The 27,838-nt window shown below is 44.5% G+C and overlaps 1 protein-coding gene across 1 annotated transcript in view; it reads right to left on the bottom strand.

The window, feature by feature from the left end:
• Nucleotides 1–6,295, bottom strand: part of KCNH4 (potassium voltage-gated channel subfamily H member 4) — a 122,658-nt gene extending 116,363 nt beyond the window's left edge. The window contains exon 1 of the mRNA XM_069952078.1: nucleotides 6,220–6,295. Within this exon, the coding sequence (XP_069808179.1) occupies nucleotides 6,220–6,295 (76 nt within the window). The remainder of the gene's footprint in view (nucleotides 1–6,219) is intronic.
• Between the last annotated feature and the right edge of the window lie 21,543 nt (nucleotides 6,296–27,838).

The raw sequence follows: 27,838 nt of genomic DNA, 5'->3' as shown, positions 1-27,838 counted from the left end.
TACGTAACTCAATACTAAAAGACAGATACGTGGTCGTGTCAGGAGAAAAAGGATTACACTGACTCTCATCATTTAAAAAATTCTAAAAAAATTCTAAAAAAAAAAGGTACTTAAATGAATGGACACGACACGGAATTTATTGTGGAGAGCCGACCACCATCTCTATTCTATGGAATATTATGGGATGTTGTATTCCAGCAAGGGTTGCACCCAAGCTGAATTTTTACAACAGGGCCCATGAGTCTTTATTACACACCTGTATAAAAGGGGTTGTCTTACAGAGACCACCTTGCCTTAAATGTTAACTATGATGGGGGAAGCCTATGGCTATAAATAATACACTATATGAACTGCTGCATGGACGTGCCAGGTTTGCCAGAGCCGCATCCTGTTCTGACTCATAGACCAGGGTCCCCGACTCTCCGTATACATTTTGCAAAAATATCCTTTGTGTAGATGATCTCATTATTTCCTTAGACACCAAGCAAACAATTGACTGCAAAAAGATGCCGAAACATAGTGTGGCCTTAAAGGGGTACTCTGGTAAAAAATTATTCTTTTCAAATCAACTGGTGCCAGACTGTTACTCAGATTTGTAAATTACTTCTCTTTGAAAATCTGCAGTCTTCCAGTACTTATCAGCTGCTATATGTCCTGCAGGAAGTGGTGTATTCTTTCTAGTCTGACACGGTGCTCTCTGCTGCCACCTCTGTCCATGTCAGGAACTGTCCATAGCAGTAGCAAATTCCTATAGGAAACCTCCCCTGCTCTGGACAGTTCCTGACATGGACAGAGGTGGCAGCAGAGAGCACTGTGTCAGACTGGAAAGAATACACCACTTCCTGCAGGACACACAGAAGCTGATAAGTACTGGAAGGCTTTACGATTTTTAAACAGAAGTAATTTACATATCTATATAACTTTCTGTTTGATTTTAAAATAGTAATTTTTCGCCTTTAATCAGCCTTATACCACATTTCTCAGTGGAAATGAGCGACTCTTACAGATTCCTCTGATTTTTGGGGGTTTACGGGAACACCTTTGCCAACGTGCCATGCTCACAGACATTGGGCAGCATACAGTATTGTTGTGCTTCCTGCAGTCCTGCCCACATATTAAAAACCATGTAAGTAGCTGACATCAGCATTTGTAATTCACTCTCAAAGACTTTAACACTGAGCGGGATAAAAATCTGTATCCTTACATAAGCAACCCCATCCGTGTCCTATCGACCATAATGTATAATGTATAATGAGCCATTTGTAATTCTGTCGTTCTGTTATAGGACAAATCACCCTTTGAGCCCAGTCCGACACCAGGGCCCATTTATAATTCCATCCTGAGCACCCTCTATAGCCATGCTGCCTCTGTTGTCCAGTAACTTTAAACGATTTCCTATATAGCACCGTGCAATCCTACATAGCATAGGATTGGTCATGATCCTAATATGTGATTATGCTTCTGGAAGAACAAGGCACTTTAGGAAATTAACTACATCTCCTGATATGAATCGATGGAGGAAGGTGGGTCATAGAAGTGGCAGCAGAAACAGCATGGAAACACGTGCCTTCCCCCCACTAGTCTCTGTACCAGTTACAGACACCATGGGGGAGATTTATCAAACATGGCGTAAAGTGAAACTGGCTCAGTTGCCCCTAGCAACCAATCAGATTCCACCTTCCATTTTCCAAAGAGTCTGTGAGGAATGAAAGGTGGAATCTGATTGGTTGCTAGGGGCAACTGAGCCAGTTTCACTTTACACCATGTTTGATAAAAAAACAAATATTATGGGATTCCCTACAATTCAAAGGCTTAAAAGTGGGATATTTCAACGCATTTTTGCACTAATATTACTGTGAATCCCTTCTTAATGGCTTGAACTAATATAACAGGAGTGTATAACGCTGTTAGTTCAGGTAATGGCCCTTATTAGGTTTGGAAATTTGTAGGTTTAATACAGGCACAAAAATGCAGGTGTAATATAGTGCGGCTTGGGCCATGTAATATGGCTTTACGCCAAAGACAAAATTGGATCCAAGAAGAAATAAATGTAGAAAAACCTCTCTCTTGCACTTGCACCATGTTTGGACAGTTGTGATGCAGCCCGCTTACAGTGTCTGTATTGTGGCTGAAGTAACTGGACCCTTCATCAGTGAATCGTGAGCTCAGATCACCACAAAACCCTATGGAGATCAAAGTTCTGTCTAGTAGAATAATGGAAGGTCTGGGTATTTCAGCCATAATACAGATGCCAAAATGCTTCCTGAGTCTTCTGAAACTGATCAAAAAAGGGGATTAATTTATCATTTAATATTGTGGAGATTTAATTGCTTACAAAACAATACAAACATGGTGTGTGAGCCTGTTAATAGAGGGATCTATAAAAAAGACCATGCTGGATACTAGAGACAAACGAACCTCAAGCACGCTCATGTTCACCGCTTGTTGCCGGCGCTATTACATGTGGCGGCAGTGAGCGGGTAACTGTAAGGGAGGCCGTGGGGAGCTGCGGGGGGGGCTGCCCGGTTGATCACTAGATTGTCCGGGCAGCCCATAGGGGATAGCAGTGGTCTGCTGCTGCCGCTCCTAATCCACGGTGCGGCAGCAGCAGATCGCTGCTATCACAGTCCTTTGTCTTTCAACATGTTAAAAGACAAATGACAGCAACAATCATCCGACATCGTTCATGTCGGCTGAAAGTTGCCTTCTATTACACATATTTGGCCGATAATCGTTCCGTGTAATAGGGCCTTTAGGGCTGTATTAGATGGTCAGACATTTCCTAGTAAGCGAGCACCAATCTGCTAGATCGCCACCTGCTTACCAAGCCCACAGACAGCTCGATAATTGTGAAGCAAGGGCTCTATATATATTATTAGCGATGTCCGTGCAGCCCTTGCTTTTTACATAAAAAATAATAAAGTCCATACTTACCTATTCTTCCCAGTGTGCTGCAGCCTTCTGCCTGTGTTACCCGCTCACTGCTGATACTTCTGGCCCCCTCTCTTCAGTGACAGGCAAATCACTAGCCAAGATGGGACAGGCCCCGGACAGTTATTAAAGGGGTACTCCGGCGGGGGGGGGCATTTTTTTCCTGACACCGGGGAGGAGGTGGCTGAGGGAAACGACGTCCACGCACCTCCCAGATTCCAGCGGCGGGTCCCGCATTGCGGCGTTCCGGTCCCACGGTTCCCGGCCGCTTCCTGGTGTCTGACACGAGCCTGAGACGATACGTCTCAGGTCCGCTCAGCCAGTCAGTGACAGAGGTGGGATCTGAGCGGACTTGAAATGCATCCCGCCTCCGTCACTGACTGGCTGAGCGGACCTGAGACGTCACGTCTCGTCTCGGGCCCGCGTCAGACACCAGGAAGCGGCCGGGGACCGGGGCTCCGCGATGCGGGACCCGCCGCTGGAACCGGGGAGGTGAGTGGACGTCGTGTCCCTCAGCCACCTACTCCCCGGTGTCAGGAAAAAAATCCCCCCCCCCCGACGGACTACCCCTTTAAAGAGATGGACCAGGCGTGCCAGGGTGAGCAGGAAACACCGGCATAAGTCTGCAGGACACCAAGGAAGAATAGGTAAGTATAAACTTTATTATTTTTACAGTGTCATCAGACGCGCACCACTACACGTAGTGATATTTGGCTGGCAACCGATGATTTTTAAGCAAGTTTAAACGACAATGATCAACCAATTGTTTCTTCGGCTGATCGTTGTCTTCATTACATGGAGCAATAATCTGCGGAACGGAACTGGCCTGATTTGGCAGATTATCGCTATGTGTAATAGGGTTTATAGTCTGTATCCATGTTTTCCAGGACTCCCTAGGGCTGCATCTAACTTCTTAAGCCAACAAAAACGAATTGCAAAGTGTTCAGGTTCTGAAGAACACCAATGTGCTTGAGGTTTACTCATCTCTACTGAGTACCAAAATGAATGTAGATGGTTTTGTTTGTTTGTTGAGTATCAAAGCTTTTAGGATCACAAAGTGCTATCTAATTCAGGAACCTGGCACCAGGGATGGCTCTTACTAGATGTACACACCTGTTCCATGTTATAAGAGTTAAACCTAAATGTCTCGTCCTCCTCACTCAGGAATGGGGAACCTTCGGCCCTCCAGCTGTTGCAAAACTAAAATTCCCACCATGGCTTTGGCTGTCAAGGCATGATGGAAATTGTAGTTTTGCAACAGCTGGAGGGTCGAAGGTTCCCAATCCCTGTCCTAACCTGTCAAGCTAGTCATGGGCCTAAATACGTGTGCTTTGGCCCAAATCGACTTCTATCTGTTACCTAGAAGTGAATATTATGTCATACATCCGTTGGTGACTTGTTGGGAAGGCTCACTTTATGGCAGACACACTGTATGTGGCAGGGAAATCCCTGTTTATCCTTTTGGGAAAACTATGGGAAAGAGCTATTTCTGAGACCAAAGCAAATAGAAGTAGGAGGGTTCTGACAAGTATCTCAACCATGCCTACTGTCCTCATACCTGTCCTATGGCGCTAAAGGAGCCAACAATCAAATTCTTGTTCTCTAAAGTCCACCAACTCCATAGACTACTTAGAAGAATATAATCGTGAAGAAAAATATCTCAAATATGCTACCCCCAAGGGTTGTCCCAGCTTTTCCGGGCTAGATCACAAATCTTCCTATGCATGCATAGCATAGCATGCCCTTGTATCTATAGAGCCATAATGAAGTGGCTTATTGGCACCCTTCTGGCACAGAGCACTGACACTGACAGTTTCCTTTATAACTAGGGTTATATGTCAATCAGGAGTTTAGGAAAGCTGGGTGACAAGCCTAGTGGGATTAGTAATGGCAGCCATCTCTTAGCTTTCTAGGAATCATATATTGCTGAGTGCATGAACTTGACAGAAGACGGCATCACGGAGACTTGTATTTCCTACTAAAGGAAATACAAAATCATAGGCAGGACCTATATAGTATACAGCCTCAGATGGGTTTTATATTGCCGTCCTTGTTGTATCAGAATTTCCCCAGTGACTGATTCCTCGCTATGAGACATCGATTGATTCAAACATACTACCCTAGCACCGGGACCCCACTCTAATAGAAATAGATTTAGCCTGTGGACTTTCTCGGGATCCCATCAATTAGAAACAATTAGTCCCTGTGGATTTTCCTCTACTACTCCGTCACTGGGTATTCAATGCAGTGTTGCAGATCTGTAGATTGCAAGCGTGTCTTATAAACATACACTATGCCATCTGCTTCACAGCATGCTCTGGCATTCCCATCCCACAGAACAAAAGACCCATCTTCTTTGCTCACACCTAACCATCCCTAACATTAACCCTCACACCCCTGCTATGGCAGAAGCAGCGTTCTCTTGTCATCTTAATATATGCATTGGCCATTTTGATTGCTGACAAGTCCATAATAGAATAATGAATGGATAAGCCGGTGTGTTACTACTTCAGACATTCCGGTAGATGATCTTTAGGGGCGTCATAGGTTTTGTTCAGCTAGATGGGCAATGCCAGTACTGACTGACCTTGGGCATCTGACCTTATTTGCTTTTACACCTAGCTAATATAATTGCAAAGGACATACCGCACACTGTTCAACTTTATCTCCAGGCACACCGTGCAACCTGGGCTTACCAGCGGTCCAACTGGTTCAAGGCGTATACAATAGTATATAGATGACCCTCTACTGTTTATAAGCCTTGTGGCTATATTCAACCGTGGAGCCATTCACTGATCCTCCACATGGTCCTGCACCAGTGTGTGTGTTACATATGCCTATCAAATCATGGAGGACCATTGCATGCAAACAAGATCCGCATTGTGACATAATACATAGCCCATAGCTATAAAACTTCTATAAAACACTCGTATTTCTGGAAGTTCCTCCAATACCCATCTACTCTATCAACGGTCAAAACGACGGGGTAACAATTCACCAAGTTAGGTTCATCCACATTGGCCGCTAAGAATCATTATTTTAACGCAAACACTTAAAAAAATTCAAACTTTTTGATCATCATAAAAAAAATAGATCTACGAGGAAATGTGAAATCAAAGCGGATTATGTTAGCAACACAGCTGCTGGATACTCCTATAGTATTGTACGGCAATACCTGGTGGATCCAGAATAAATGGTCTGCATACATGAGAATAATACGGAATTTTAAAGCCTTAGACATGTATATTGTTCTATAAATCAATGGAATAAAAAGGGTCATGTACGTACGAGTCCCGTCAAATCTTGTAGCGATGGTGTCCAAGAAAGTATTCTGCGGAGCAAGCAAACCTTTCATCACAGGCATGTTTCCACCACCTTGATGCTCTCTCCTTGTCAATAATCCTTCGGAGACGCCGCATCAGCATTGAGAAGATGCTACAAAGTAGTCAAGGCACCCTTGTCCTCCACTCTCTAGTAGCCCACCGCTTCTAAGACATCTTGTCCTAATTCCACTGGCAGGCAGTCTCGAATGAATTACGGGAAGAGTCACACATTGATATGCATTGTTTTCTTTTATTGTGTCCGCTGCATCTCTCTCACCCTCTCCTCCCTTGTGTGAGTCTCTCTCTTTCTATCCCTCTCTCCTCCCATCTGTGTGTTCTCTCTTCCCCCTCCCGTATAGAGCTGTCCCCTTCACGTACCTGCCTTCCAACTCACATGGTCCCCTGACTCTCTCCGTTTTCTTTTCTCTTACTCCCTCCTCCTATTTACCAACACACCTCAGCCTGTAAAGCTCCTTCTCAATCTCCTTCTCAATCTCTATTCAGCTTTTTCTCGTATTGTGCTCTTTACGGACAGAAATGAGGAATTGCATGAGACTGCTGATAATTTCTCATCTCCCATGGAGGCTGAGATCACCAATCCTGCGCGAGACTAGACCTGTATGGGGATATTCTAGTGGTGACACCTTGTATTTAGCCATGGAAGGAGCTTCATGGGTAGGAAGACTAGCGTATATATATACACGTATATCGTCCATCTTTAGGCTATGTTCAGACCTTGCATGAGACCGGCTGTTCCATGACCCGGCTGGGTCACGGAACGGTCTGTCTCTGCAGTACCGACTGGAGGATCTTTGCAGCCGCAGAGTTCTGATGCGGGCACATCCATGCGCCCCCACATCAGAAATCTTCACTGCACACTATGGAGTGTGCGGCCGGAGCCGCTAGCTCCACAGTGCGCACTGACAGGGTCTTCAATGACTAGCAGCCGCAGAAAACTGACATGTCAGTTTCTCACGGCGCCGCATGGGCTCCCGGCCGGAGTGCATACACAAAGGCGGCAATATTACATATATTTTCGTAATAACCACGGCCATTGTTGCACATATATAAAATATACGTAGTGTGAACATAGCCTTAAAGTGGTTATTTGGAAAGCAAAGGTCCTACCTGTTCTGCTCCCTAGCGTTCCACTTCTTCCCTCTGGCCACCTCATGAGTATATCTAGAGGGAGCCAGTACAAACCTAATGCATAGCCCATAGATATAACTACGCATTTCTGGAAGTTTACAAATACCCATCTTTTCTATGTTGTGAGCATTGCATGTGCATGCGACGTCCAACAGCTGCCCGATGTTGTGGTACCATCAGTAATATCGGGCAGCTAATGAACATGATCACAACATGGTTATACAGATTTGTAAATTGCTTCTATTTAAAATTCTTAAGTCTTCCAGTACTTATCAGCTGCTGTATGTCCTGCATGAAGTGGTTTGTTCTTTCCAGTCTGACCCAGTGCTCTCAGTCTATGTCAAGAACTGTCCAGAGCAGCAGCAAATCCTGATAGAAAACCTCTACTGCTCTGAACAGTTCCTGACATGGACAGAGGTGGCAGCAGAGAGCAAAAGAATACATCACTTCCTGCAGGGCATACTGCAGCTGATAAGTACCGGAAGACTGGAGATTTTTAAATAGTGGCAATTTACAAATCTATATAACTTTCTGACACTAGTTCATTTAATAGAAAACAATTCTCAGGAGTACCCCTTTAAGTCTTATAGCATTTTAGTGGTCCTCTGGTTTTCACTATAGAATAGATTTCCCGAAGTTCGGGTTCATTTGAACCTGAATCAGATGCCGATAGTTCAGGTTCATACGAACCCGAACTTCGGGAAATCTGCTCATATCTAGTTTTCACCCTTTCTGGGGGTGGATTTGGACTTTTCTGCAGGGGACTTCCAGGCTTCTACTCCTGAGAGTGGTCTCGGCAGACCAAGAGTCATCAGTCTAAAGCATGGCTGGGCTAAAGTCAGGTAAACATGCCCACCATGATATGTGATATGCTGATGGGCAGAGCCTAAAAATATACTATTAACTGTAGTGACTTGTGATCGCATATAGTCAAGAAGAGAATTTGCTTGGTAATTTTTGTTATTCTATGAACCTCTATGTGGTCAAGATGCAGTCAACTACTCTTTACCCGCAATGGAAAGCAATGAAGGGCATTGGCTCAGATTTATCAATATAACTATATATCAAGCAATCACATTTTAAATTGATTAAGGAAAGTTGAGCTGTGATTGGTCGCTATCCATTAATCTAGGCCATTGTGTTATTCGCATAATCTATATATCTTTTGAAGGATCTCTACCCAATTTTGGTAGCAAATAGACAGGAGAATGGATGGCCCTAAAACTTGTTCACAGCAAGACAATGGGCTCATTGATTGTAATATTCTCCAATGCATGTTTGATAGATCGCTATGATGCTGACATTTTAGTTTATTAGATCTGCGGTCAGGCCAGCATTTGCGGCCACACCTGTATTGTGTGATGAAATGCTGATGTAATGCAGATCACATATGGATGCTCTATATTTTAATCCCTTACCATAGACTTCAATTGGTTATTTCCATCTTCAAAACAGAATAAAGTAGCTTCATCTCCAAATCATGCCTTATTTTTAGATTTTATGGGGGACATTTATTAAGCGTCCACCCGAGGCGTAGACCAGGGAGAACGTGCAGATTCGCCCCTTCTCCCTGGCGTATATCTGCTCTGCTCCCCACTCGGCCGATGGGCGGGCTGGGGGGGGGCGTGATGAGATGGGGGAGGTGTGGCCTCATATATCATGATTTACGCCTGCGTAAATCATGATCAAAATCTACACCTGCTTCCAGGTTCGTACACCGGGCGCCTGGCCGGCTGGATTCACTAAGAGGAGTGTGCCTCTTTGTGAATCCTGCCGGGGAAAAGGGGGTGGGGCCTAACATAAGACCGGCGTACTTGTACGCCAGTCTCCATAAATCCCCCCTATGTGTGTATGTGAATAGTGAATCCAAAAAAGTGTTTAGCCAGCTAGCCGCACCTGTCCAGGTGAACTCCACCCGATGCCAGGATAGTGTAAATTCACCGTAGATGCAAACAGAAGAAAGTTCCAGCAGATCGGTTAGGTCCACAATATCTTTATTAAGCTTCACATAAAATCCACAGCAAGCTAAACTGACGCGTTTCGATCGCGAACCATCTTAATCACAGATCATTCACGATCGAAACACGTCATTTTGACTTGCTGTAGATTTTATGTGAAGCTTAATAAAGATAATGTGGACCTAACCACGCTGCTAAAACCTCTGTCTATTTGTATGTGAATAGTCTCTTACAATAATTAAACTCAATGGGCCCAGTGTATATCCACTACTGTATATGTTGGCATCCCTTTTTTGACATGTTGCCGATGTGCATGCTGAACATCATAGGCAATTGTGATGTAAACCTAGCCTAGGATAACTCACCACTGGATCATCTCTTCATCCAGAAGTTTGTGTCTCCATAGATATGAACATGCAATGAGACCATAATGCGCGACCCCCATTGGAACAGTCCTGTTGTGTGTTCATATCCATGGAGATGTCTGATGACTGATTAACACTAGGGCCACACAAACAATCTAGTGATCTTTCACGTTGCCCTGACCACAAAATTTTTGAGCTCCTTAAACAAGTGCCAATCTAGGAGATCAGGGCTTGTTTACAGGTCATCTAATATGGACTTTACTCCCCTTCTCCCCCACATACAAAATATTAAGCTACATACCTCAATACTCGTATTTCTTACAGTCTTAGGTTATGTTCACACTACGTAAGTTTCATATTAATCACGTCCGTTGTTGCCAACATAGTGCTGCCATCTATGGAATCCCGGCCGGAGTGTGTACACATAGGATCTCTAGCGGCTGTGCAAAAAACTGTCATGTCAGTTTTCTGTGGCCGCTATTCAGCTGCAAAGAGCCTGTCAGTTCACACAATGGAGCGTGCAGCTCCGGCCGCACTTAGTAATTGCCCGCTCAATTAGTCAGTGACTTGGGCAGTGTCCTGCCTCAGTCACTGATTGGCTGATCGGGCAATCATTCAGCAGAGTATGTAACATTGCAGCTGGAAGAGGTGCAGCACAACGGCGGCTGTCAGCCTGACTCGGGGCGTTTGTTATGTTTATTATTTTATCGCACCCCCTGTCTTCCTCCCTTTTCTGAATTTTGCAGGACTTCTCCTTTAAGAAACTATTTTCATTCAGAAAGGGATAAATCGTACAAAATCCATGGAAATTGGGGAGGTGAAAATCCACCATAAATCCACAAATTTAATGTACATAGATTTTCTTGCCTTGCACTTACATAAAATGAAGCAAATCCACAATAAAATCCACACTATATGGTTTTGCTCTCATTGTGGATTTGGTCTGTTTAGAAGAGTGATGGGGAACCTTCGGCACTCCAACTGTTGCAAAACTACAATTCCCATCATGCCTGGACAGCCAAAGCTTTAGCTTTGGCTGTCCAGGCGTGATGGGAATTGTAGTTCTGCAACAGCTGTAGGGCCGAAGGTTCCCCATCCCTGGTTTAGAAGCACAGCAAAAAAAAAACAAAAAAACTCACATATGAAAAACATTTTTTCTACTGCAACATTTTACCGCAAATTAAAATGAAGCGAAACATTAAAAAGTCATAAAATACACAGCTCATTGATTATACACGGAACCTAATACATAAACATCACATTAGGCTTCATGTATAAACCATAATGCAGAGCAACAGAACTGAGGTGTTGCCCATAGCAACCAATCACATTCCAGCTTCTATGTGTTCTGTAAATAGTAGGGGATGAAAGCTGCAATCTGATTGGCTGCCGTCCTGCACTAGTTGCTGTCCCAGTCCTTCATGTCATCAGTCTAATCGGGTTCTGCTGTGACTGGTCGGCTGGGGAGGGAAGACAGACATGTCCATGTAGAATGTGTACTGTGTACTTTGTACGGTGTGGAACGCAGACTGTTCTTCTATGGGATCCTGGCCGGAGCGTATACACGTACTATACACTCTGGCGGGGATCCTATGCGGCGCCGCAAAGAACTGACATGTCAGTTTTCTGCGGCCGCAATTCACTGAATTGCGGCCGTAGAAAGCCATGTCAGTTCACACAATGAAGCGAGCGGCTCCGGCCGCTTGCTTCATTGTGCGTTATGGTAATTTCTGATGCAGGCGTGCGCTGATGTGCCCGCATCAGAACACTGCGGACGGAAAGATTATCCGGAATGAATGATCTTTGCAGAGACCAGCCGTTCCTTGACCCGCAGTGTGCGCATAGCCTAAGGGTGCGTTCACACGTAACAGATCCCTGCCCTGTACTCGTATACATCTCCTCCTCCCCGCTCCGGCTTGCTTCAGGGCTTCCATGTCTTTACGTCCCACTCAGCCAATCAGTGCGCTGCGGTGGGGCCGCACACTGATTGGCTGAGTGGGACGTGCCGGGAACCCCCGAAGCAAGCCGGAGCGGGGACCAGGTGAAGTATACGCTCCGGCCGGCCGGGGGATAACGGGGCGGGCTGCAGACATGCTCACAGCAGGATGTGCATCCCGCTGTGAGTTTGTCTGCCATTGAGTGTAGAGGGAAGCAATCCGCACTGGATCTCGAGAAATTAGCTGCGGATCCGTTATGTGTAAACGCACCCTACAGGGGTTGCCTAGCGAAAATCTTTTTGTTTCAAATCAACTGATATAAAAAAGTTATATAGATTTGTAATTTACTTCTATTAAAAAATCTCATGTCTTCCCATACTTATCAGCTGCTGTATGCGCTGCGTGAAGTGTTGTTTTATTTTCAGTCTGACACAATGCTCTCTATGTGTGAACATAGCCTAATGGTGGTTTTACACACAGCGCCATCGCTCTATTCATTGTCTACTAAGCAGCCAAAGATAGGCGAGCTTTGTACGCCAGTATAGCCAAAAAAACAATTATCTTATCTCAATTAGCTTTTAGAAAAAAAAATAATACAAAATAAGGCCCAAGAGTTTTCAGGTTTTTTGTTTTTTTTGGTGGCTAAATATATGATTCAGAAAACTGAGTGTGCACATAATGTTTGCACAGTTTTGGGGCGTTATGCTGACATCTTTATCTATGTATCTATCTACATTATTAAATCAATATAACTCCCGGGATGCATTGACCTAGTATACTGTATGTGATGCTTGGAAGCAGCATGAAACACCTGGTCTGTGTACAATGCATTGTGGTGGGGGTATGGCGCCCTCTGTAGGCAGCTGGTGGAATTATTTACTCTAAAATGTAGTGGCGGTAGTTGCGAGTTATATATAAAAGGGTTAAGTTAATAATTATAATGTTTTTGGATATTATAATATAGTTTAGGTACATCTGGCTTTTCTATGCACTATATTTAGATGTTTACCTGCAGTCCTATGTAAACGGCAGATAACACATTGTGATGTGTACCTAATGACAAGCTTAAAGTGTCACTGTCGTGAATTTTTTTTTTGCAGAAATCAATAGTCCAGGCGATTTTAAGAAACTTTGTAATTGGGTTTATTATCCGAAAAATGCATTTTTATCATGAAAAAGCAGTTTGAAGCTCTCCCCCCTGTCTTCATTGTTCTCCTATGGAGAGAGCTAAAGAAAAGACCAAAACAGGACAACAAAGAGTTAATCTACAAATATCTCACCGTTATCTTCTTGGACAGTCACCAGTGACCTGTCTGAGCTCAGATTACAGCTGTCACCCAGCTCCGTGCCTGTAATCCTCTGTTATCTGCTTTCTGCTGCCGGCTAACTCCCTCCTTCCTCCTCCCCCCTCCCCTCTCCCTAGAGCAGACAGGGGACGACTCCTGCAACAAGTCACAATTTTCAGATTTTTCAGAGTGGATGAAAAAGAGGAAGGAGGGGGGGACCTGGGAAAAGGCTTTTTACATGCAGATAATGGCAGATTTGGCTAATAAACCCAATTACAAAGTTTCTTAAAATCGCCTGGACTATTGATTTCTGCAACAAAAAAAAAATACGACAGTGACTCTTTAAGTTAAAGGGGTTATCCAGAGCTACAAAAACATGGCCACTTTCTTCCAGAGACAGCCCCACTGTTGTCTACAGTTTGGGTGCAGGGTTTGCAACTTAGTTCCTTTTTTTTTTTTTTTTGCAGAAATCAATAGTCCAGGCGACTTTAAGAAACATTGTAATTGGGTTTATTAGGCAAATATGCATTATCTACATTCAAAAAGACTTTCCCCAGCCCCCCCACCCCCCTCCTCTCTCTCATTCACTGCTCATTATCATGAAATCTTGAATCTTTTACATCAGTCGAGCCCTGTGTAATCTATGGAGGGGGGAGGGGGGAGATTAGTCGGCAGCAGAGAGCAGAGAACAAAGGATTACACAGTGGGAGCTGTGTGAAAGCAGATATTCAGAGGTCAGAGAGGTCAGGGCTGACTGTCAGAGGAGATAACCCAGTGATGTAGCTGAAAATTAACTCTTTGTTGTCCTGTTTTGGTGCCTCATCTCCCTCCAGCCTCCCCTCTACATAGAAAACCATGAAGACAGGGGAGAGAGCTTCAAACTAAAAAAAAAAAAAAACAATTACAACGTTTCTTAAAATCGCCTGTACTGTTGATTTCTGGAAAAAAAAAATTAAACGACAGCGACACTTTAACTGCAAATCCCACCTGACCTGGAGACAAGAGTGGTGCTGTCTCTGGGAGAAAGTGGCCATGTTTTTGTAGCGGTAGCGCTGGGTAACCTCTTTAAATAGAGCAGCCTTATTCGTGCTGGGAGGATATCTATGATCAGTGGGGTCTCAGCTGTCAGAGTTATTACCCATCCTTTGGATAGATAGGTGTTCTTGGTAGGAAAATCTCTTTTACAGGTCCCTGGACACACAGTTGGATAGCTGCAGTAGTCCTTAATGAAATCTGCGTTAATTAGTGCATATTATTGCAGAAATGCAAACGTAGGAAACATCCGCAATCCCTGGATTTTGCAGCAGGTGAGTTACATTTCCACACCAAGGACTGCAACATTGCATGGGAATAAGTCTAGATGGACCCGGAGGTCTATATCTGTGGACAATGTTCTGTGTATCTAGCATGTTTGCATACAATGGCCATATGGTACAGTTCACAGTGTTAAATCACACAGTTTGTCCTCTGCTGCCCTCTTCTGGTGTGTAATATATTGCTCTTTGCAGATTGGGCTACACCAGGCATGTCCAAACTTTTTTCGAAGAGTGCCAAATTTGATGAAGTGCACATGTGCGAGGGCCGACCATTTTGCTTGACATTCTTTGGACCATTAAAATGAATGCAAATAAACTTTTTTTTACAAAGTTTATTGAAAACGGCACACTTTTTATACTTAAAAAATCCCAGGGCACACCACCAACCAAAATGACACTAAAACAGGACATATTATACATATAGTTAATAATATAGATTCTAAATGTATTTATACTCACTCAGTGTGAAACCTTGGCCTGTTTCGATAAACACAAAAGGGATATCCCTGTTTCTCTCCCCCATCCCCATGTTTCTCTCCCCCCTGCTTCTCTCCCCTGTTTCTCCCCCATCCCCATGTTTCTCTCCCCCATCCCCATGTTTCTCTCCCCCCTGTTTCTCCCCCATCCCCATTTTTCTCTCCGCCCTGTTTCTCCCCCATCCCCATGTTTCTCTCCCCCCTGTTTCTCCCCCATCCCCATGTTTCTCTCCCCCCTGTTTCTCCCCCATCCCCATTTTTCTCTCCGCCCTGTTTCTCCCCCATCCCCATGTTTCTCTCCCCCCTGTTTCTCCCCATCCCCATGTTTCTCTCCCCCCTGCTTCTCCCCCATCCCCATGTTTCTCTCCCCCCTGCTTCTCCCCCATCCTCATGTTTCTCTCCCCCCTGCTTCTCCCCCATCCCCATGTTTCTCTCCCCCCTGCTTCTCCCCCATCCTCATGTTTCTCTCCCCCCTGCTTCTCCCCATCCCCATGTTTCTCTCCCCCCTGCTTCTCCCCCATCCCCATGTTTCTCTCCCCCCTGTTTCTCCCCCATCCTCATGTTTCTCTCCCCCCTGCTTCTCCCCCATCCTCATGTTTCTCTCCCCCCTGCTTCTCCCCCATCCTCATGTTTCTCTCCCCCCTGCTTCTCCCCCATCCCCATGTTTCTCTCCCCCCTGCTTCTCCCCCATCCTCATGTTTCTCTCCCCCCTGCTTCTCCCCCATCCTCATGGGGATGGGGGAGGAGCACTGATTGGAGGAGCACGTCCGGGCCAGTAGGTGAGGGGGACGGCGCCCGCGGCACACTGGTTGAAAAACACTGCTCTAGTGCACGGGAAAGGAAAGCCGAAATCTCGGACATCGCAAGATTTCGGCTTTCCTTTTCTGTGCACTAGAGTGGCGTGGCGCAAGGTATCTGTTGCTGCCGGATACCTGGGGGGCCGTAAAAGTTCGGAACATGGACATGCCTGGGCTACACAGAGACTTTGGTCATGACATGCAACACAATGTTTTAGGCTGGGTTCACATTGCATTTTTGCTTCTTTTTTTTAGGGTATAAACCCACACACCGTATATGCAGCGTATTTACTGCTGCGATACGCAGCAAACTCGCAGCAGATTAGATCTAAATAACTGAACACAGCATCAAATCTGTACCAACAAATCTGCTGCGTATTTGTTGCATATCTGCTGCGTATACGGTGTGTGGGTTTATACCCTTAAAGTATATATATAAAAAAAAAAACATGTATTCATGTGCATTCGTTTTTCCATTGACTTCCATTATAAAGAATGGATAAATAACAGATCAAACCGCATCCGTTTTTTTAACGTACACAAAAACGTGGTCAACCACAGTCTTGCAACATTGCCTGGCCATAAAGTGAATCTGTTAGCAGACTATGCAGTCCCATGTAAGGACAACATAGTATGGGGACATGTCCACTCTATATTAGCCAAATAGGCCAAAAATATAGGGGGAGATTTATCAAACATGGTGTAAAGTGAAACTGGCTCAGTTGCCCCTAGCAACCAATCAGATTCCACCTTTCATTTTTCAAAGAGTCTGTGAGGAATGAAAGGTGGAATCTGATTGGTTGATAGGAGAAATTAAGACAATTCTAGTGATCTTACATAGTACTGCATAATTCAGTGACAGATACACCTTAATTATGAAAGCAGGCCACTGCATAATATCTGTATATTCACAGCCCTATAATAGTTATACTCACCTTCCCCAGTCCCCACTGATCAGCGCTTCCTGCTTTTATTATAAAACCCAGGAAATGCCTGATCAGCCAATCACTGCCTGGCATGTGTCTCTAGTATAGCTGAGTGCTGGTTTCTTGCATGTTGGGAAATAAGCAGGAGGTGCTGATCATTGAAGACTGGACCAAAATGGTGGGGGATGGGGCAGGTGAGTATGACTTATTTTTTGCTATCCCAAACCCATAGAGGAAAAAAAAAAAAAAAAAGTCACCCGGCAATTATCAAATTCCAAATCTGGAAGAGAAAAATGTGATTCCTCCTTATTCAGAATAGAGTGCTATACACATTCGTGGAGTCATAGTATGTATGAATCCATTTAGTTTCATGAATAATACCAACCAGACTGCCATGAATACATGAATAGTCCCCTGAAAGACGGGTAGCTGTATAATGAATGATCTGTCAGTATACTGCTGCATAACGATTGATGGGAACATGCTGTACTTGCAGTCTGGATACATAACATAAAGGAGCACTCTGTTTCTTTGTTACCATCTAATTCTTCATGATCCAAGGGAGCATTAACTAGTGCACAGTATATTACCATAGAGATTAGTGCCGGGAGGGTAACGGATGGGGCTTCAATAATGCACAGATCAGTGTAGGGAAATAGGTTCCCTATTTGCAGAAAATGTTCCATTTTAACCATTGAGCTACAGCGGCTGTTCAAAGAAATACACTGAAATGCAACAAGTAGAGTAGGCTTAAAATATAGGCCCTGCTCCAATAATATGCCCTAGTAATAGTCAGCTGACCAGATCCCTGACACTGGGTGGCCTTAAAGCAGAGGGGGGAGCTAGTGGTTAGAGACTAGCTGCTATAATGTCTCCCATCTGTGGCAACCTGCGCTACAGTGTGCAGTTGTGGTGGCCTGGTATGCGGTTACTCGGTGGTAGTAGTAGTACACAGCCAGTGATGGTGATTGTCGTGACGCCAGTCCTAGTCCAGCACACAGGTGTGATGTTGGTACCTGCTTTGTGTGTGGCCGGTTTGTACTGTTCCCCAAAATGGTCGGTGGTCTGCCGGGTTGTGATGGGCCCCTTGGGCTCCTGTCATGGTAGTCCTGAGTGGCAATTGACCAACCCGGACAATTGGTACCGCCACCCACAGAGAGGCGAAAAATTACACAATGTACGTAGCGAATGTGTATAGGTGCCGGTGCGGATAAAGAGATGACTGAGTCCCAGTGATAAAAAATAGAAGTTTTACTGTGCAGTCTCTGAATAATATAAAACACTTTGGCAGTAGATAGATAATCTTTGTACAGACTTTAGTGCTTTACTTGATCTGTTCTGCGAAGATACTTGGAAGAGTAGAATACAATAGAGGTAGTTGTAGCGGTGCTTGTATAGTTGAGAACAGAGTGGAGAGGAGTGGAGCATAGAGGAGAGGAATTTGTCAAGGGCGTTCCAACCCAATGTAGTGCTCTGCCGTAACTTTAGAGAAACACTTGAGACTTGAGAGTGAGAAGTTTACTTGTACCCATGTTTAGACTATAGTCTGACTCTGAGCACCTTCTGCCCTATAGTGTCGAGGTCCTCGTCCTAATAGGGTGATACAATCCCCAGCTGTGGTTACCCGGGTGAAGCTACGTGTTCGAGACTTCCCAGGGTTACTTACACTGCGAAATAAAATACATAGACCTTCTGGTAGCTTTGTTCTATCCAGGCTAGTTCCTCTGTCTATCAAGATACTGCCCTGCACTTTGTAGAGGGGTTCTCTGCGTGAGCTGGGTTTATCCCTGATTTTCTCCCTGTTTAGTGTCTAGCACTTCATAGTGGATATAATAGATAGACTGGAGAAACGGAGTGTCTCTGGTTGCTTCATACATGTGTGTCTCACCACCTCACTAACACACTGTCTGAACTAGACTGAACTGACTTCCTGTCCACACTGGGCTAACTCTTACTTACCCAGGCGCTGTGTGTGTGTGTGTGGAGAGCAGGGATAGGTAGAAGAAGAATGAGTATCTCTCATAAGTCAGCACAGACCACATGGTTAAACAACAACAGTAACCCTTTGCTTACTTCAGCTGTGCAATGAAACAATACTTAAAAGTAACACTGACACCTAGTGGTGAAACTTTAGAAAGCTACCTTCATCACCTCTTAACTGAAGAGAGAACTTTTGCGACAGGTGCCTAGGGCACTTAACTGTGGGACACCACACAGTGACCAATAGTCCAGTGTGTATTACTGTAATGATGGAAACAGTAGTTCTCTGTAGCCACGTCACAGTTTCTCATAGTCACAGTGACTCCTCTAGGTCTTCCATACTCTGTTAGACTGACACAGTGTAATGGGCTGTAAAAATGATGGTGATGTTGATTCACTGAAGCACACCCTGTTATGTCTGGTCTGATAGCATTTTGGAGTCCCCTTGATGATCTGGTGGAAGGATGAGACCATGCATGCTGATAGTTATGGTACACTTGACCTATATTTACTTTATTTAGTTCTGTGTTTTCTAGTATAGAATTGGGAGAGGAAAGTGTCTGGAAGCTAACCAAGGGCAGCATAATACATTGACAACCTCAATGGCATATGTTTCATACAATTTCAAATATAATTGCATTAAAATGGGGTTCCAAGTCTTTGAGGGGATTTACCGTGACTTCTACCTACCCCACTGGCCTGGTTTGATTGATCTCTCCCTATTAGGCTAGGACAACTCTGGTCATATAATGTTAAAGGGGTGTTCAAATCAACCGGTGTCAAAAATGTATTTTTTAACTATTTAACTTCCTGACACTTGTTGATTTAAAAGAGAAAAAAAAATTAGCCAGAGTTCCCCTTTAAGGGTAGCTTCACATGTACCGGATCCGCAGCAGATCTCACGCTGCGAGTTGGTAGCAAAATCCGCTGCGGATCCTGGTAGTGTGAAGTTGAATAGGTCACATACCCGCTGTGGATTATTACGCTGCCAGTATGTGACCCGGCCCCTTTAACCCCCCGCAGCCCCCGACCTGGAGCATACATTACCAGCTCGGCGCCACAGCTAAGTGTGAGGCTCCCAGCTCCCATCAGTCCCAATCAGCCAATCAATGCTGCCGTGCACTGATTGGCTGATGGGGAGCGAGGGGAGCCAGGAGCCTCACACACAGCCGAGGCGGGGGCTGCGGGCGGCGGGGGGTTAAAGTATATGTAACCCCATTGAACTTGACACTACCAGTATTTGCAGTGGATTTCACTGCAAACTTGCAGCGTGAAATCCTCTGCGGATCCAGTACGTGTGAAGCTACTGTGGTGTCCTAACACGGGTGGTACAGTTACATACACCCTTAGCAAAAGTCTGTACTTATTGTACTTGTGTGGTGATGAAAGTAGTACTAAAGTTTCACCACTAGATGTCGCTGTATTAGTTATGTGTATTTGGAAGCCGCACAGCTGTAGTATATTAAGGGTTATTGTTCCTCTGTGTTACACGAATCTGTAGACCAATGGAAACTAGTTCTTCTCCTCTCCTATCAGCTCTCTCTTTACTTCTTCTGTTTGCACTATTCACCCACTCACAGCGCACTTCAGATGCTTGGAGATAGGAAGTCACATGGGTGGAGGAAGTGCAGGAGTCTTTCATGGTGGACATTGTAGAGGAAGGACGCAAGCTAGACAGCTCTCTACAGTGGTCCTCTTTGGGCCCTGGCCCTCTGCCAGGTCTCAAGGGTCAGTCTTAGCTAGAACCCTGTATGGGTAGGACGCAAGACAGCACTAACGCTACACTGCACTATGCACTGTTAAACCCCTCTTAAGAGCCAGAGACAACCTCAACCCACGCCGTGGACAAGGAGAGTAACTGTGCAGGACAGTATCCTCAACAAGAGCCAAAGAGCTAGGAACTGATCCAGATAGAGCAAAGTTGCAGTAAGCCCAGGAACTCTATATCGCAGCGCGAGTGTCAGCAGGGAACCCTCAGCATTCCGCTCATCCCAGGTAACAAGGTCTGGGGCCTGTGTCTCCCTCTAGGATGGTTCAGCCGAGTCTAGTGGGCATAAGGGGGTGTGAAGACTATTCAAGGTCAATACACAGGCACAATTGTTGTTGTTGTTGTTCTTCTTCTATGTATTCTACCTCATCCTCCAACATCCTGGCAGAGCACAGTACTACTTGGGTTGGAACTCTCGTGACATCTTCCTCTCTGCCACTCTACTTCTTGTACCAACACTACATCTCTACTGCAGATTTAGTTGCTGTATTATCAAATATTTGTCTAGAACTATTGTCAAGTATATTATCTAGTGCTTTATCAGGAGAGACATCATAATCCTGTAACCTTGCATCAAGCATGTACTCTTCAGTAAAAACAAGCTTATTTAATTTAAAGAGACCCTGTGATCTTTCGCCTTCCACCGACACACCACACACCATAACCTTGGGACATTTCCCCTTTCTGTGGGTTGTGGTTCCGGTAATCCGGGAGGGTCACTACACCGCTCTGGCCAATCCGTGATCACATTAACCCAAGGGAGCCCATATAAGCCCGGCAGGACATTGACCACAGGGGAAAAAGGTACAATCGGCCTTGTCAACTAAAATCAGGCGTGCCATCAAACCTGTGTGCCCTCCAGGCACTGGCGTCACGAAGTAACACCCCAAGGTCCGGCTGTATCTCGGCCAACCACCACCGGAGTGGAGTCACACTTCACCATCTGGCTCCTCTGATATAACATCAACCCGGGGCGTACACCACACTACCCTAGAGGTAAATGATGATAAAAATGTCACTTTATTGCCAGAAATGATTCCAATTTTCTTAGCTGTACAACTTGTCCCTATAGACTATATAATGCTCCGCTTTGCTCTGTTATTTCTTGGAAGTAAAGCATAAGACAATTTCCAGGAAAGCAGAAGATGATCTAATTATCAGGGACGTCGCCTTAATCATTGTAATTTAGAGGAAGGTGATAAAGTAAGCCGTGCAGAATAACCTGGATTTCTCCTGCCGTCTGCTTCCTCTCAGTAACTCTTCCGGACTTGTACATTGATTTCTCGGTGACAATAATTTTGTTTATGTAGTAGTTCACTCCCTATCATATTGGTATCTTGCAGTACATAAGCTTTCTCTTTGACCTTTTCCCCATATACTGGAATCTAATAAGAGCAAATTACATACACTAACATGACATGTCCCAAAATGCATTACTATTGGTCTGTATATTGAGAGCTTTGTTACTCTGCTCTCCGGGATTCCTTACATAGCTATTTGGGCAATCATTTTAGTGCATTATAAGAAAACACACATATATATTATCATTAGAGATGAGCGAACCTGGAGCATGCTCGAGTCCATCCCAACCCGAACTTTTGGTATTTGATTAGCGGTGGCTGCTGAAGTTGGATAAAGCCCTAAGGCTATGTGGAAAACATGGATATAGTCATTGGCTGTATCCATGTTTTCCAGAGAACCTTAGAGCTTTATCCAACTTCAGCAGCCACCGCTAATCAAATGCCGAACGTTTCGGGTTCGGATGGACTCGAATTATAAACATCTGATATGTTAATCGTATGCAGTAAGCTTAACCCTTTCAGGACCAAGGCAAATTTTATGAATATGACCTGTGTCACTTTATTCATCAATAACTTGGGAATGCTTTTACCAATCCTTCTGATTCCAAGATTGTTTTTTTGTTACATATTCTACTTTATGTTAGTGGTAAATTTGAGTTGATAGCTTTAGAATTTTTTTGTGAATAACTCCAAAATGTTGTTAAAAATGTAAAAAAAAGCGCATTCTCTACATTTGAAAGTCTCTGCCAATAAGGAAAATAGTAATACTACATTCATTATTTATTAATTCATATCTATAACATGTCTACTTTATTTTAAAAGCATTTGGTGAACATGCTTTTACTTATTTAGGATGTTAGAGGCCGTAAATGTTTAGTAGCAATTTTCAAAATGTTTGTGAAAATTTCAAACTCAGAAATTCTTTAGGCACCAGTTCAGTTTGGAGTATATTTTAGAGGCCTGTATACTAAAACCCCCCACAATTCAACCCATTTTGAAATCTTCACTCTTTCAAGTATTTAAATTTACATTCATTCAGTTATATAACCCTTTCTGCATTTCACAGGAATTACTGCAAAGTAGGAGTGAAAAGTTAAAATTTGCATTTTCTTTCCAGAGATTCCAATGTAATCCTATGTGTTTTTTACAAAACCAATTACCGTTACTGATCCACCAAAGCAAGCAATTGCCGATGCTGGACCCCCTTTGGGGGTCCAGTGGCAGTTACACTAAACTGTCAGCTATCAGCTGAAAGTTTAGTTGCAGCTTCCGGTCACTGTTTTTCTAAACAGCGAGCATCTGAAGCAGGTCAGTAAATGTACTGACTTTTGCTTGAAAGGGTTAAGGTTGTCCAGGCTGCTTTCTCCCAGAAACAGCACCACTCCTGTCCTCAGGTTGGGTGTGGGGTTTTGCAGCTCAGTTCCATTAAAGTGAATGGAGCTGAATTGTAATACCATTCTATGGCCGGGCACATTCTGCCATCCGCCGAAAGAATGGACATTTAATTTCTTTCGGCGGAAGGCAGAATCGGAGATGCACGCTGCCCTGAGCGGATACGAGCGACGGAATACGCCGGAACTTATCCACGCGTATTCCGTAGTGTGATGCTGCGGTTACACAGAACGATTATCGTTCAACTTTTCGCAATATCGCAACAATATCGCAACTATCGCATTTGAGCGATCATCGTTCCGTGTAAACACAGCAAATGATCAAGCGACGAGCGAGAAATCGTTAATTTTGATCTTTCAACATGTTCTCAAATCGTCGTTCGCTAAAAATGCGCAGATCGCTTTGTGTAAACAGTCTTTCAAAGATTTACCCTATGTAAAAGATGGGCTTAAGCGATCTTATAGACGATCGCAATAACGATTTTTCTTACAAATGTCGGGAAAAGCTGGATCTAGTCCTGGGAAACTGGGAGAAGAAGAAACAGGGAGGAGCAGCAGGGACTGGAACAGAGTTGAAAGGCAGCAGGCTGATAAAAGCAGCTGCCGATTAAACAAAGCACTTCGCTTAGACAGGCAATTTGCTCATGTCTAGGCCTGAGTGTTGGCATATACTGAAATCACCTTTCTTAGGGCCCTATTCCACGGGACAATTATCGTTCGCATAATCGTTAACGATAAACGATCTCAAACGACCGCTATTGCGAAAGACCTGAAATCGTTCACTCATTTCCATGGAACGATAATCGTTACTTATGATCATATTTGCGATCGTTTTTTCTTCGCTATTGCGTTCGTATCTACTGCGAATGACCGAACTATGTCTTATTCAATGCGAACGATTTGCGAACGAGCAACAATAAAAATAGGTCCAGGTCTTATTAAGCGATCAACGATTTCTCGTTCGGTCGTTAGTCGTTAACTGCTATTCAAACGAACGATAATCGTTTAGATTCGAATGATTTAACGATAATCTGAACGATAATCGTTCGATGGAATAGGGCCCTTAGTGGGGAAACCCCCTTGAAATTTGATCATCTAAACGACCGCAGCGAGTATGTAATTCTGCCGCCCTTAACCCCTTCTGCTCCCGCCCGGCTCCCCCGCTGTAAGCATACTTTACCTGTCCTTGCTGCACGGGTCCGGCGTCCTGCTCTCCCGTCCGGCCAATCAGTGTGTTGCCCAGCCGCAACCACTGTTTGGCCGGACGGGAGAGCAGGACGCCAGACCCGTGCAGCGAGGACAGGTAAAGTATGCTTACAGCGGGGGAGCCGGGCGGGAGCAGAAGGGGTTAAGGGCGGCAGAATAACATACTCGCTGCGGTCGTTTAGACCGAAGCAAGTATGTAGTGTGTGGGAACTGCCAGGACCTGCCGGGCTCGCAGCGAGAATCTCGCTGTGAGCCCGTTCGTGTGAATATACCCTTTAAATGCTTTATTATAGACTTGAGGATGAGCAGTTAACATGGAGCCCACATCAATTTGCTGTAATCACCCCAGAAATGATAGAAGCTTTTTATGTATGACTTTATTTGCATTAAATCATGGAAAAACTGTATCTCCTTCCTTATATACAAAAAAACATTCCCAGTATTAGATTTTAACTAGAGATGAGCGAACCTCCAGCACAGTTGTCCGAATCTGGACTCTCTGCATTTGATTACCACTGAGTGAAGATTTTGGATGCAATGTTGGGAAACATGGATATAGCCATAGGCCAGGGATGGGGAACCTTCGGCCCTCCAGCTGTTGCAAAACTACAATTCCCATCATGTTCAGACAGCCGAAGCTAAAACTTCCTCTATCCAAGCATGATGGAAATTGTAGTTTTGCAACAGCTGGACGGTCCAAGGTTCCCCATCTCTGCTATAAGCCATAGGCTGTATCCATGTTTTTCAGGATTCCCTAGGGCTGCATCCAACTTTTTCATCCAATATGACTCAAATTTTCGGAATAACACGAGCGTGTTTGAAGTTTGCTCATCTCTAATCGTAACATTATTCTTGCATGTCTATAATATATACACTTGACCATAATGTAGTCTTTTTATGGTTACCTCCTGTAGTATCCAATTATTTTTTTAACACATAGCCAGCGGACATATTGCAAGCTTGCAGTGATACAGACATGATATAGTTTTATACAGACACCTGGTACATATCTTACGGTGATTTTATTGCAATATTTTTAACTTTATATTCTTTTTTTTTTTCTTGGACGAATTAAGAGGGATGGTTCCAGTCAACTTTTAGTCTTGGTCTCGGATGTTAGTAAAGGGCCTGTGAAGTCTCTGCTACATGTTAAGGCTTTTCTGACAAGCAGAACCTTTGCTAGTATTGGCTAACTCCATCAATGTGGGACATAAGGAGTGTGGAGACTGCGTATTGGAGATGAAGCCATTTATCAATTGATCCTCTGTACAGCAGCGTTCTCGCGTGTCTTCAGCTCGTTTCCCCATGGTGAGGATGCCTGCGGCCTGGTTGCCCGAGCCTTGAAGCAACCTCTGGAGACGTGTCTGTAAGGTCTGGATATTGCTCTTCCTTTTCCCCAGGGTCAAAATCCCAGCAGCGTGATTGCCCGAGCCACGAAGAAGATCGTACAACCTGCAGGAGCATGTCTTCTGCCGGCAGCAGTCTGGGGCACTGTCCGACCTCAAAGCTAATGAACAGAGCAGAACCAGGACCAATACACAGCAAGTTTTCCTGACCTGAATAAATCAATAAGACTGTATTAGACTGAAGTAAGATCAATAAGATGGAAGAAGGATGCAACAAAATAATTTATTCATATAGTGCAAGCATGCTCCAAATTAATCCATGTGCCACGGTAAGGTCAATATCCCCAAAATAATAGATCATAGGAGGTTGTCCAGCTCATCTTCCCCATTACACCCCTTTTTGCAGGTTGAGTTTGAGGGTTTCAAATGCACAAAGGGTGCACAGGTTGGCATTGTTATGGAGAATGGTTTACACAGTACACAGGTGGGTGGTAGGGGGTTATTGATGCACTGGCTTTGCAATGTGTTATGTGAACAGAAAAGAATGAAACAGCAGCAGCACAGCAAGGAATGGGTTACACTAAGCCAGCGTTCCCAACCAGGGTGCCGTGAGAACCCGCTATAGGTGACGGGGATCCCGGTGAAAATTGTGACACTGTCACTTTAATATCCCTAGAAGCTGCGACCGATCAGTTTGATGTTCTGCCCCAGATGTTTGATGTTCTGATGTTCTGTACCAGCCTATGGGACACCGGGACGTGACCTCTCCTGCAGGCGTGATGATATGATGTCATCATGCCTGACGGAGGTTCTGTCCCCGCGGCTCGCAACATGGAGCAGATGGGGGGCAAATAGCTGTGAGAGGAGGTTTTCCTCATTATTGATGCATATATGCTGGAGACTGGTGGTAACACCAACCCAGTGTACATGAACTCTGGCCAAAACACATCTAGGTGTCCCCACACAGTGTTCTGCAGTGTGGTGATGTTGCTTTTAGTACAATGACTAAACCAATTTAAAGATCACCTGACTGACGGTATGTGCTGGTCTGATACTCCATACAAGTGTACAGTACTGAAGTTCATCAGGCACTACCTATTCACTGCCTGCAGGGGTCAGGGTTGCTACTGTTTCTAAAAACACTGCATCCAGCAGTAAACACAATGGTACTTCTGACATCTGTTCTGGGAACCGAGCACTTTTTACCATAAGAAGCAATGTGAATGTGTTTAATTGTTTGCGTGGTGTCTCACTGTTAGTGTTCTTTGCACCTGTCGTAAAGCTCTCTCTCAGGTTAAGTGGTGGACGAAGTGTATTAGGTTTCCCCACTAGGTGTCAGTATTTCTTGTGTACTTATTTATATGCACAGCTGAAGGTAGTCATGGGTTAATGTTTTATATGTGTCATGTGTTCCATGCTGACCAATAGGAGGTGCCCTTTTCTTTCTATATAACATCTTTCTTCTTGCTCCCGGCCCCACCACTCACAGACAGGCATACAGAAGGGCCCTTTAGGAGGAGTTTTACTGGTGGAGGAAGTACAGTCAGTATTAACAGTGAAATTCTCAGTGAGGAAGGACACAAACAAGACAGTCCCTGTCGAAGTTAAGCCACAGCCTGGCTTATGCCAGGACCTCTGTCAGGAACAGAAGGGCAGTCTAGTCTAGACACTGAACTGAAAAGATCCAGTTAGAGACCAACAGTTCTTCCAGCCAAACTAGTATCCTCGCTATGCAGTGCTAAGCATGCTCAAGGGACAGTAATAACCAAGGAACACCCTGACCTACATTACGTCTAAAAGGAGCAGGGCAGTATCCTGACAAGAGAGGAACCAGCTTGAATATGACAAAGCAGCCAGTACAGAATGCCTACATATCCTATCGCGCAGTGCAGGTAATTGGGAAACCTTGGACACCTAGCTACACCCAGATAACCACAGCTGGGGCTTGTACTACCTTACTGGGACAGTTTCTACAATACCAGGGGGCAGAAGGTGGTCAGACACAGTCTAAACACAAGTATAAGTATCACTCAAAATATCTACTAAAAGTTCCGGCAGAGTACAAGGCTACATTGGGTTGGGGATCCTATGGCAAACTCCTCTCCTCTACTTTCTACTCTACAAGCACCTCTCTTGTTTCTCTCAAGCACCTCCTCTAAGCACAAAGGTCAAGCACTCCAGTGTGTCAAGATCACTGTTTGTAAACCGTGTAGTTATACTGGGAAGCCTTACAGTAAAGCTGTTATATTTTTATACTAAAGCACGGGACTCTGTCATCTTCTGTCCGCACCTGTACCTATACACACACACCACCGCACACCTTGGGTAATTTTTCCCCTATCTGTGGGTAGGGGTACCGACAAACTGGATGGGTCAGTTGCC

Source organism: Dendropsophus ebraccatus, chromosome 14 (assembly GCF_027789765.1).
Source record: "Dendropsophus ebraccatus isolate aDenEbr1 chromosome 14, aDenEbr1.pat, whole genome shotgun sequence".
NCBI lineage: Eukaryota > Metazoa > Chordata > Amphibia > Anura > Hylidae > Dendropsophus > Dendropsophus ebraccatus.
The sequence above is the reverse complement of the archived record's forward strand: the minus strand, read 5'-3'. Positions and strand labels throughout refer to the sequence as shown.